At 37.6% G+C, this 13,397-nt stretch overlaps 1 protein-coding gene across 1 annotated transcript in view; it reads left to right on the top strand.

The window, feature by feature from the left end:
* The window catches only part of TENM2 (teneurin transmembrane protein 2), a 1,113,787-nt gene that overhangs the window by 189,361 nt on the left and 911,029 nt on the right, over window positions 1-13,397 (top strand). Inside the window, exon 2 of the mRNA XM_080804500.1 lies at window positions 6,421-6,720. Within this exon, the coding sequence (XP_080660626.1) occupies window positions 6,495-6,720 (226 nt within the window). The 5' untranslated portion in view covers window positions 6,421-6,494. The remainder of the gene's footprint in view (window positions 1-6,420; window positions 6,721-13,397) is intronic.

Here is a 13,397-nt window from a genome sequence, read left to right as displayed (position 1 = left end):
GAAATAGTGCAGTATTTGTCTTTTTCTGGTTTATATTGCTTAGCATTTACTCTCTAGATCCATCCATGTTGTTGCAGATGAAAAAATTTCATCCTTTTTTGTGGCTGAATAATATTTTCCATTACATATATACATACATACATAAACACATTCCATTGTGTGTGTGTGTGTGGAATGTTTGTGTGTGTATGGCATGTGGATATGTGTATACACACACACAAACACATATAATGTTATATGAAATATATATGGTATATATGATGTATATATGTATATATACACATCACATCTTCTTTATACATTCATCTATCAATAGATATCATTTAGGTTGCTTCCATAATTTGGCTGTTGTAAATAGGGCTGCAATAAACATGGGGTGCACAGATTCCTTCAGTTTAGTGTTTTTGTATTCTTTAGGTAATACAATTGCTGGATCATTTGGGTAGTTCTATTTTTAACTTTTTGAGGAACCTCCATACTGTTTTCTACAGCGGGCGAATCAGTTTGTATTCTCACCAGTAGTACACAAGGATTCCTTTTTCTCCACATTCTTGCCAACACTTGTTTCTTGTGTTTTTGATTATAGCCATTCTGACAGTTGTGAGATGTGACCTCATTGTAGTTTTGATTAGCATTTTCCTAATGGTGAGTGCCGTTGAGCATCCTTTCATATGTCTGTTGGTTATCTATATGTCTTCTTTGGAGAAATATCTGTTCATGTCTTCTGTCCATTTTTAATTAGATTTTTTTGTTGTTTTTTGTTGTTGTTGTTGTTTTAGTGTTGAGTTGTAGCAATTCTTTATATATTTTAGGTACTAACCCTTTGTCTGATATGTCATTTGCAAATATCTTCTTCCATTCAGTAGGTTATCTTTTAGTTTTGTTGTTTTTTTCCTTTGCTGTGTGGAAGTCTTTTATTTTGATACAGTCCCAATAGTTTATTTTTGCTTTTGTTTCCCTTGCTTCAGGAAACGAATCTAGAAAGATGTTGTTGGGGCTGATGTCAGAGAAATTACTGCCTGTGCTCTCTTCTAGGATTTTTATGGTTTCAGGTCTCACATTTAGGTCCTTAATCCACTTTGAGTTTATTTTTGAGTATGGTATAAGAAACTGGCCGAGTTTCATTCTTCTGCATGTAGCTGTCCAATTTTCCCAGCACTATTTGTTGAAGAGACTTTTTCCCTTGCATATGCTTGCCTCCTTTGTCAAAGACTAATTGACCATTGACCATAAATTATAGGTTTATTTCTGGGCTTTCTATTCTGTTTTATTGATCTATGTGTCTATTTTTTTGTTTTAAGAAAAAAAATTTTTTTAAGAAACTTTTTTTTTTTTTTTAAGGGGTGGGGGACAGGAAGAGGAAGAGAAAGAATTTTAAGCAGGCTCCACATGCACTCTGGAGTCTGATGTGGGGCTCTATGTCATGATACTGAGATCATGATCTGAGCCCAAATCAAGAGTCAGATGCTTAACCAACTGGGCCACCCGGACACTCCTCTATGTGTCTGTTTTTGTGCTAGTACCATACTGATAAATTATCTTAGCTTTTTTCTTCATCTGAGTTGCCATGTTTCCTCCTTCATTCTATAAGAATAATTTTACTAGGTGTAAGATTCTGGATTAAAACTTCTTTTTTCAGCATTTGAAAACTGTTGTGCTATTTCTTTCTGACTTTCATGGTTTCTGATGAGAAATCCATTTTCATTTAAATTGCTTTCCTCTGTAGGTAAGATGTTATTTTTCTTTCACTGCTTTGAAAATTTTCTTAAACTTTTCAGAAGTTTGACTGTGTGTCTTGTTATGGATACATTTGGATTTACCCCATTTCGTGTTTGTTCAGCTTCTTAAATGAGTGGCTTTATGTCTTTTGCAAATTTGGATGTATTCAGCTACTTCTCAGCCCTCTCTCTTTTTCCTTTTCATTCTGAGAATTTGACATAACCATAGGTCATTTGTTATCATTCTACAGGTCCCTGAGGCTCTTTGTATTTTTTTTAATCCATTGTATAGTTTGAGTAATTTCCATTGTCCAGTTTTCAAGTTCCCTTATTCTTTCTTGTATCCCTCCGTTCTGCTCTTGAGCCCACCTATTGAGTTTTTCATTTTAGTTATTTATCAGTTCTAAAAACTTACATCAGAATTTCCTTTACATTTTTATTCATTTGCTGAGATTCTTATCTTTTTTATGCGTGTCTAGTTTTTCATTTGTTTTAAGTGTGTCCATAATTGCTCACTGAAGAGTTTTATGATGGCTGTTTTAAAGTCTTATGTCAGATAATTCCAACATCTTGTCATCTCAGTGTTGGCATCTATTGTTTTTGTTTTTGTTTTTTTTCCTTCAGTTTGAGATTTCCTAGTTCTTGGTATATGACAGGTTGTTCTGTTGTTGTTGTTGTTGTTGAAATCGAGACATTTTGGGTATTATGAGGTTCTATGTCTTACTTAAGTTTTCTGTTTTAATTGGTTTTCTCTGACACTGCTCTGTCAGAAGAGAAATCCCACCTCATTCCTACTAGATTGGAATAAAAGCCCTGGTTCCCCACTCAGTCTCTGCCAATACCCCAGGGCAGGGAGCTCCTTATTAGAAGCTGGTGTGTGCGCGGAGGAGGTGGGGAAGTTCTGGTTCCCCAGTAGGCCTCCACTGACACTTGCCTTGGTGGTTAGGCTATGAGTGCCTCATTAGCCCCAGTGATACCAATATCTAGTGACCCGACAACTACCAACAAGAGGCAGAATGACTGGTTACCACTGGAGATAGTGAAATTCCTAACTCCCCACTAGGCCTCCTTCTATACCACTCCAGCAAAGGAGTGGCATCTTGTTTTACTACTCCATGGGAGTGGAAGGCCAAGCTTCCTATTAGAAGAAGATGGCCTCGTTATTTTCTGGATGAGATGAAAATCCTGGCTCCCTTCTTAGCCTTGTCTGAAACCACTGTTTGAGATTGGGAGGCCTTGTCACCTCAGCAGCTTGGAAATCTAGGCTCTCCACTTGGCTTTTGCTGGTGAAGGTGGGACTGGGACTATAGGTTTTTCCATGTTGTTTGGCTAGAGGGAAGATGTTACTCTCTAAACATTTTCTTTCTTGTTATACTGCTTCTTTGTTAGTCCTTTGGCTAGAGGAAGCCTACTTTTGTTAGAGCTTTTGTTGTCTGCACCTATTGATATTTCTGGGTTGCCAGTGTCTTTAGCTCCAACTCTGAGATATATAGGGCAAAAAGAAATCTCAGGAACTTGCCATAGTATTGTTGCGTGGGTCCTAAAGGCCGTAGTTGATCTGCTCTCTCTTTCCACCTTTCATATTTTTTTCATATTTGTTTCATATATAATATCCAGGGGTTTTAGTTGTTCCTAGTAGGAGGAATAGATGTTTATTACATCTTTCTGGAAGGAGAAATTTCTGGACTACCCGAATTTTCATGATAAGCTGGAGATCAAGATTGTAATATAAATTCTCCTATTTTGTCTTTTTTATTCTTGAAAACTAATTTCTAAATAACAAACAGTCGAAGTGCAGAATGTCTTTTGGCCAACAATCAAGGTACTCTGCTCAGTTTTTTAAAAAAGTAGCTTTCTCTGACCAAGATTTGTCATTTTTTTTTTTACCTCATTATATATAAACTTCTATCATTTGTCCAGAGATGACATTGCTGACAAATTTAACTATCAAGGGAATAGACAAAAAAGAGTAATTTAGTAAAAAATGAAAATCACTGGACAACCAAATTAGATGTCAAAATGTCCATCCACTATAGGTCTTGTACTTTATGAATAGGTAATAAGCCTTTAGGCCCCCACTTAGAACATGATTTTTTAAAAATATATGAAATAAAATCACATACCCACACACAGACAGTCAGCCCACTTTTTAAAGCACGATACAAATTAAAGGAGATAGGATTTCATAAATCAGGCACACTAAAAACAAAGTAAAAACTTACAGTGAAGCAGGAGAGAGAAAATTATAAAATTCACTCAAAACACCCAACTTCCTAAAGAAACACTGTGACTCTTCAGTGTTGGTGCCCACAGTCTTATATACATTTAATAGGGGCGGAAGGTCTTCCCTTATCTGTATGTAGTTCAGTATTGGTATTTATAATTAGAATTTTGAATTCTAGGGATTTATATTATTATTGCCACCCTCTGTCTTATGCACATCTGTAACTACTTAGCTAAGAAAAAATTTTTAATTATTTTAGAGGAAAAAAACCTATTTCTTATAGAGTCCCTACCACATGTTAGATAACATATTAGGAGCTTTACCACAGTAACTGTTTTAATTTTTACAAAAACTTTATGAAGTAGATTCTTTTATGTCCCATATTCACTGGTTGAGAAATTAAATTTGAAAGTCCAGGACTAATTTTACAAAAGCTCTGGCTAGTCAGTAACCCTGGTAAGGTTGGCATCCAGTCAAGATTTCAGTGGTCATGCTCTTAACCAACCTGTAATATGAATTCCAAAATGTTAAGATCATATGTTGTAAACTAGGGAAGATGACTTTTGGCATCTAGAAATTGCATTAATGTTAAGATACTTAGATTAGCTGTGCAGCAGCAGAAACTTCCATGTCAACATTGAGTATTTGTGTCCACCAAGCAGGTCCTGAGGTCCTGACTCATAACTCACAAAGATGCTTTTCAGCCTCCTGAGTCAGGAACTGTACGTTCTAGGAAACTAAAGATTAGCTCTTTTATGAATGATTATGGTACAATTCCACTGTGCTTGGTGTCCACAATAGGTGTACCCTCTTTTTAATTGCCAATTTTCTTTTTTTTTTTTTTAAAGATTTTATTTTATTTATTTGACAGACAGAGGTTACAAGTAGGCAAGAGAGGCAGGCAGGAAGAGAGAGGAGGAAGCAGGCTCTCTGCAGAGCAGAGAGCCTGATGTGGGGCTCGATTGCTGGACCCTGGGATCATGACCTGAGCCGAAAGCAGAGGCTTTAACCCACTGAGCCACCCAGGCGCCCCATAATTGCCAATTTTCAAACAAAATTGTCCATGATTATGAGCAGTACTTGATAAAGTATACAAGTAATATAAATCAGGAGGATTCATGAGAACCAAAAGGGACTCTTAGTGTAAGAAGACAAGGGAAGATAACTTGGCTTCTGCCATCTTGAGACACATGCCACGCACATTGCTTTGCATACAGGCTAGTTCTTTGGTTTAAATAGGCATTCCATTATAATGTGGTAGATAGCCAAAGAAGAGCAGAGGAGTTAAAAACCACAGATCTGCTCACAAAATATTTTCTGACATATTGAGGAGGCAGTGAACATTAGTAGCCTGGAGAAAAATCATTACATTGGCTCTGGGTTGTATTTTCCATTTTAATTAAATTTTGTATTTGTCCATTCTGTGTAGGCCCTGGCCCTATGATCCATGCTATTTTGCATGGCCAGTGAAATCAGGAAGAGCCCATCATTTGAAACTTGGAGGCATCTAAGTGATTTTGTTGTATTTGCTAGGCAGAAGGCTAGTGTTTTCTGAGTTTGGGACATACTTTCAGACTCAGGGTGTCAAGTGACAGACTGAGGGGCTCTCTGGTTGCCAGTTTATGTATTAAAGAGGTTGTCTCCCATCAGTTTACCCATTGCATTCAGTACTCTTCCCCATTTTTCTTTTCAGCAGTGGATAGCCCAACAGTGAAGCCCAGCAGGCTCAGGTTGATCATCAGGTGGTTGTTCCTGTTAGACCTCTTGTGAGCAGGATCTCCTGTTGGTAGGTGACCAGGGAAGGAGCCACCTGTAATTTCAAGACACAGATTCACAAAGGAAAGAAAACTGATTAGGAGTTTTCTCAATATAAATAAATAAATAAATAAAATCTTAAATATCTCAAATAAGTAGATAATCAATCAGAGGAAGATTGTTTGCATGTCAGGAGTGGCTTATGTTACTATTCTCCAGACCCAGCTAGGCAATTTTATATTAGCCAGATGTGACTTGGTACCATTGCAAAGCTTTAGTAGCATATATATATATGCCTCTGTACACCTTTCTTTTATTTTTATTTATTTAATTTTGATATTTGCTTTACCCCAACCTCTCCATAGCAAAAAGAGAGTGCAGTTAAAGTTGGGTAAAATCAGTTTTGCTTTGAACCACTTCATAGTAAAATCTTGCATTAGTGACAGACTTATGTCATTTGTATACATATAAGAAAATCAAAAGATGAGTTATTTTAATACTTTTTTTCTCAAAATGTATTAACCAGCAAAAGAATTAATTTACTGTATCCAGTTATTCTATTGAAGCTGATTGTTTAAGTATGCATTAAACATTTGCAGAAGAGATTGTGCACTACTGACCAAATTTCCTTTTCATGTTTTTATCTGAGTCAGAGCATGAGTCAGAACTGAAGGCAGCATTTTTTATAATCACAGTCTTGTTCTTTTTCTTTGATGTTTTTAGGTGGCAAAGTGACAAGTGCCAAAACTCAGGCCTCACTTTTCTGAAAGTGTCGACTTTCTGCCAGACCCAGAATAATGGATGTGAAGGACAGGCGACACCGCTCTCTGACCAGGGGACGGTGTGGCAAAGAGTGCCGCTACACAAGTTCCTCCCTGGACAGTGAAGACTGCCGTGTGCCCACACAAAAGTCCTACAGCTCCAGCGAGACTCTGAAGGCCTATGACCACGACAGTAGGATGCACTATGGAAACCGAGTCACAGACCTAGTTCACCGGGAATCAGATGAGTTTCCAAGACAAGGTAGGTAGAGCTGACCCCACTGACTTGCTCCGAGCTTCCTTACATTCTTGCACTGTTGCGCGTCGATCACTGAGTTGGTAAAAACTGAAAGCAAAGCTTGCTAGCATCGTCTGCCCTTTAGAGTTTAGTTTAAGACAACAATCCTTTTATCGACCTATAGCAGAATCTTGTGGGAATGACAGAAGTGCCTCTTTTGTCCTGAATGCTGAATTCCTTGACAATTTGGTGGTTGTTTTGGAGCCCCACAATGGTAGGTTTTGATAAATGTAACATAAGGCAAAGCTTTCGCTCATAAGGGGTATTCCTGAGACCATTATATATCCCTGTCCTGAGGAACACAAAATTATCTGTGGTTTTTGAACTGTTTTTCTTGAATCACATATACAAACCTCCAAGAGCTTCTACTATTTTACACATTAAGCTTCTCAGTCAGATTCTCTTTGAACAAATGGTATATTGATTAAAACCTATTTGAACCTCCCCTATCCTGTGTAATATATAATTTCTCTCCTCTTCAGATGTGGTGTTAATTTTGTTTTATGCATTTGTCTTTTTGTGTTTCAGAGCATAGGTGAACTGATGTATGTTATTACCCAATTCCACATATATCATTCTCCCTGTTACTTTCACCAAAACTTATTTTTCTTTCAGTATTTTGATTTCTTTGGGGAGCAGGATATTTTTCTCAAGCACTAACAGTTGGCATTCTCTTCATATCCAATATCCATGAAGAAGTTTGTTATCACTTGTCAAGGCTTGCTGTAAATGTATGGACATGTAGACTAAAGCAAAAACAGTGCTGAGAGGCAGTATGGCAAGGTTGACTCGCGAGGTCCCTGTCTTGTGCTTTGTGTACCAGCCATGTGTGATTTACATGAAAAGCTTAACAAACTTATAAGAGAATGCACAGAAATACAGGGAATGAACTGGGAAGTGTTCATTTTTCCAGTGCCAAGATTCGAGGCCCTGCCTGCTAGGTTATTGGCTCATTTGTTTGTAACATTGATTCTTTATTTCTTGTTTCATGCTCTTGTTCCTGAATTTGCAACTAATTCAATTCCTCTTGAGATACTTTAGCTGTGTCTCAGTTCTTTCTGGCTGCTATAACAAAATACCATAAACTGGTGGCTTATGAACAATAGAAATTTATTTCATATAGTTCTGAAGGCTGAGAAGTCCAAGATACATGTACTAGCAAATTTAGTGTCTGGTGAGAGCTAACTTTCTGGTTCGTTGACAGCTGTCTTTCTCTGTGTCCTCACATAGCTGAAGAGGATGGGGGGCACTCTCTTGATCATATTTTATAAAGACATTAAACCCATTACTCCATCACTTCCCCAAAGCCCCACCTTCAAATACCACTGGAGATTAGGTTTCTATATAAGATTTGGGGGGGGGGATGTTAGGAAATCACAAATATTCAGTTGATAGCAGCTTGGAATTCCATTCCTGGTGGAAAACACCACGCATATGTATTCTCTGTGTGCGCGCGCGCGCACACACACACACACACACACATCTGTAGTCCATTGTATGTTCTCGTATGCTCCCAGTTAGCCTAGCTCTGAATTTTATACGTAACAGGGTATTTTTTAAAAATCAGCAGAATATTTAAAAAAATAATTAAAAATTTTTTAATTATTTAAAAAAATAAAAATTATACTTAACAGAATATTTTTTAAAAATCAACAGTTAAAATTCTATTTCTACTGCAGTTGTAGACCCTTGCAGGATACAATTTTTATTTAATCTACACTCTCCTGTTCTGAGTTATCTTCATGTAAATAAAACATACTTCAAACAGGGAGAGGGTTGCTTGAAAATTGTTCTGTATCAAATGTCTCTGATCTGTGAGTAACTTCAACAATTGTTTTACTTCACTACGTTCCTCTCCTGACCCCAAAGTGTATGAGTGAGAATTGGGCTTAATTAATTAAGGGAGTGTTTAAATTTCAAATATAAAGTATTAGGACACTTGTTATTTCCTAGAGTGTCATTAATACAAGGCTCAAATATTTTGAGGTGATGCACATTCAGCATGGTTGAAAACCTTTCATTTTCTACTAGATTTTTGGTTTTATTTACAGTGTTGCTGCATACATTTTTGTTTCTTATGATTTTGTGCTGAAATGTTGAGCCTTCTTCCTAAGTCTCATTAAAGGTGCATCCTGGTTTCTGGATCATTGTGCACTGAGCTGTAGATCCCAGATTATTGTTGAATTGTGGATTGTCCTGTCACCTTTTCCCTTATTAATATTTACATAAAATAAAACTGAATGCTTGGGATTTTATGTTCAAATATACCTTTTTCTTCCTGTTTAATCTTGTTTCTCTCCATTGATAATAATGGAAGTTGCTTGGCCATATCAAACCCATAGCTTTGCAATTAACAATTCACACATGCCGTGTGTTGTTATTGAGCCCATATTTGTTTGTGTAATGTGTTTGCATGAATTAAAAACTGCAGGCCAAAAGTAGAAATGAAAAGGCATTGGAAAGTATTTGCATATGCAAGTGCAGTTCCTTCTGAAGACATCTATGAATTTATGCATGAAAATGTAGTCAGAGTCTGAGTGGATCTACTTTGATGGGTTCTAAAATTGAACTCAGGAAGTAAATAAGCACATATTTAAGGAGAGGAAGAGCAGGAGATACAATCTGGCAAACGTCATAGTCAATGTGAAACTTAGCCACTACAGAGAGGGTTAAAACAAATTTTACTCTCAGGAATAACAATAATTTTTAAATGTCATGCATTTCCCATTTTATTTTCTTATTCATGAAATCAAAGAGCAGGATCATCTCAGAACTTATTAGCCTAGAGGTACATTAGCAAGGATCATAGTGGGATCATCTCCTGTGGTATTCTTATTTAAAACCCAAGACACTGATCATAAAACAAACATGCTTCTCACATTCAAGCAAGTTTGGCAAACACAGTTGGATGACTCTCCAGATGCTCAGAGTGGAAACGAATTGCCAGCTTACTAAAAGTGATGTGGGGCCAGGGTCAGACCCTGTCCAGTTCCCCTGCAAGTATCTGCAAGTATCAAATGTGAGAACCTGCCAGATCCCAGCAGGAAAGAGAGGCTGGGTGTTCCCATGGGAAGCTTATGGAAGTTCCCATCAAATTATACCTTCTTTGCCTGCTTTCAACACAGAATCAGCCTCTGCTCCTAAGAAGAGACAATGCAAATTACCTGTCTGGCCTGGTGTGAAGGGAGAAAATTGCTGACCCTAGGTCTGTGGCCATTGGAGTAATTAGTAATTAGTAAATGACTAATGCTGCACTGAATAGCATCCTAGTGGTCTGAGAGTTAATGCACCTGACAAAAGTGACCAGTAGTCTAATCCCCGGTCAGACCCAGCCTCAGTCTAATGTGTGAAATAGATGCCACTTCGAATAATGAAGGTCAGGCAAATGCCCAGGCAGATTGTATAAGCTTGTTCTTTGGGTCCCTGAAGTAGGGTATAGAGCAGTGTGATACACAGGACATTCCCCCATGGCTTGCGAGCCTCAAGTTAGACTTGAACTCTGCATTTGTATTATAATGTGCCTGCGACTCTGGTCTACGTTCTGTGTTTCACCAGGATTAGTACACCATTTTCAGATGTATTAAACAAGAGCAACAAAAGAATAATGGCTAACATCCATTGAGCACTTTCTATATGTCAGATGTCAGTCTAAGCATTTTGCTTACATTAACCCAGGGGAACATTCACAACAGAGTTGTGAGGTGGGTTCTGTTATTACCCCTTTTTGCCGGATAAGGAAACTGAGGCACGGAGAGATTAAATAAATCATTCCAAGGCCACAAATACAGGAATTGGTGAAGACAAGTTTTAAATCCAAGAAGTTGAATGCGAGAGTTGTGTCTTGAACTACAGTGTTTGATCCCCTCCCGAATAAATAAATAAACAAAAACAAGCCATTAAAGCCCAAGTCAAAGGCTCTGAAGTTCAGTATATAAACCTTTATGGCATCAACTCCTTTAAACACTTCTTACTGTAGGAACTGCACTTGCTAACTTGAATGTCCCATGAGCACTACCACCAGCACTGCTGATCTCAATTCCTATGCCCACCCGTTCGCCTCCATTTCCACAACTGTCTCAAACTCCCTGCAGGCATTTCTACCTACAGTAGCTCTCCACAGCCACCACTGTAGGAAAAAGCTCCTGCTGTCAGAACGTGTGCCAGGCTGTCAGCACCGATTCTTTGCCCTCCCCTCTAGTCATCACCTTTTCCCACAACCTCTCAACCTGGAACACTAACCAAGAAAGGTGTTACTATCTAAATGATATTGCTCAGGTAAGCAGAACTGACTGGCCTCTGTGCCAGGCAAGGCCCAGTGGGCCAGAGAGTTCAGCCAGGCTTCTCATGCCTCAAAAAGCCCTTCTTTCTAGTTAGAACTGCAAGTCTCTGGAGAGGGGGCCAAGATTGAATTCTTTCTCTGCACCTCAGGCTGTCTCTTTGGGTCAAGGTTGAGGAAAGAATTGGGGGAAGATTGGATTTTTGAAAATATGCTTGCGTCAGTTCCCTCAATCAGTTCTAGCACAGATACAACTTTCACCAGCACTTTGATGCACTTAAAAAATACATAAAGACATACACACATACACATTTTAGGCTAGGTTTGATTTTGGTATTTCATAAATCAGTTTTCACTCTTGTCATCTTTAGAATAATTGAGGCAATATGTTTTACTCTGTATAATCTGGCCTGGCATAAATTTAACCTGTGCTAGAAACTCACGAACCACTATAAGCTAAAGTGTTAACTATAGTCATTCAATCAATATATATAAGAATTGGTGAAATAATCTAGAAACCTGTGAGCATTCCACCTATACCAGAGTCTTAAAAAACTTATTTTTCCACTGTACCCAAAGCAACACTTGGAAGGATTCTATTTTGAAAACCACAGCCATTTACCTACAAAGAACATCTTTTGTTTTAGTCACATTCAGAAGTTTGTCAGGTCAGTATTTGGAAGGCTAAAAAGTACCTTGAGGAGATTACTTTTAATTTATTCTCTCACCTCTAGGCAGGACTTCTTTTCATAACTCAACTGAGAGTAACCCGCTGCTTCTAATTCTTTGGTTGTGTTGTTGATGTATTATTATTCCATTCCTATTACTATTATTATAATCATTATTATTATTTTAAGAAAAAGAGATCTTACAGTCTTTCAGTATAATATCCATTGTCTCCTTGCTGGCTAACTTGAATCCTTCTTGCTTCATTTGAGAGGCATATAGGAAAGCAGTTAAGAATGCAGACCCAGGAATGCCTGGGTGGCTCAGTGGGTTAATCCTCTGCCTTCGGCTCAGGTCATGATCCCAGGGTCCTGGGATCGAGCCCTGCATTGGGCTTTCTGCTCAGCAGGGAGTCTGCTTCCCCCTCTCTCTCTGCCTGCCTCTCTGCCCACCTGTGATCTGCCTCTGCCTGTCAAATAAATAAATAAATAAATAATCTTAAAAAATAAAAAAAATTTTAAAAAAAGAATGCAGACCCAAAGGTCAACAGTCTGTACCCCAGTACTGATGTGTTGCATGGGTGTGAGCTTGATCAAATTCTAGAACATAGACCCTCTGAATCTCATGTTGTCTCTCTGCAAAAGTTCCCACATTATAGTTATAGTTGTTTCTATGATTATGCATTTATCATGGTATGGATGCTATCTTTCCTTTAATAAGTGTTAAAAAATGCTAGTGGTTTTCATCATTGTCGTTTTAAGTTTGTTGTCAGCATAAGTGGTCAACATTGGCTCTCCACCTCTCCTAACATTGTATGCAAGAGAATATTTTTTCCTTGGATTGGTTTCTTATGACTCGCAAAAATACTGACATCTTCAAATCCAGAATTTTTCTTCCAGTTGTTGATAAAGTATGTTTGACTCCCTGTGCACCATACCTTTTGCTACCAAAGATGAACATAACTCACATATTATTTCCCTATTTTTAGAAAAAAAGAAAGATACCATCTAACAACTGTCAGCCGATGGCAACTGTAAGAGAGTTGCTAGTCAAACAACTTTACAAGTAAAAAAGAAAAAAGATCAGAAAAAAAATGCTCTAATAGTGTCATTGCATACAGACTTGTTTTAAAGATGTGCACTTTATGCATAAAAATAAATGTGAGTTTTAAGGCTGAGTTTGATTAAGGAAAGGTTTTATCCTTATAAACTCTGGAAAAAATTAATCCATTCTCATCACTCTATAGGTAATAACTTGGAGTCCTTGCCAGTTAGTGATTCAGTCTTCTTTGGATTTTCTTTGTTGTATTCACTGCCCTTCTGGTATTAAATCCATTGTCAATTCTGCATTCTACTCTGAATCTAACTTTATCTGAATTTCTTTCTTTCTTTTCTTTTTCTTTCTTTCTTTCTTTTTTTCTTTTTTTTTTGCTGTTTTTCTCAGATTCTTCACCAGTTTTGCCCTTAGCCCCTCTTTCTTTCTTTTCTGTGGCACTTACTTTATAACAGTCCAGTTCCTATAACTTCCACATTCACTGTTTCTACTTTTCAAGACGTTTTCAGTTACAAGTGAAAGTAAGAAAATATTCTGACTGAAATGAGCTTATGCAAAATATGTGATGTCTTATCTTATAACACTGAAGGATCTAACAGTACATCTGGACCTACATGTACCGTCTCTTATTTCTCATTTTCTGACT

The sequence above is a fragment of the Martes martes genome (genome assembly GCF_963455335.1).
Source record: "Martes martes genome assembly, chromosome: 5".
Lineage (NCBI taxonomy): Eukaryota > Metazoa > Chordata > Mammalia > Carnivora > Mustelidae > Martes > Martes martes.
Note: the sequence above shows the minus strand (reverse complement) of the source record. Positions and strands in the feature narration are given on the sequence as shown.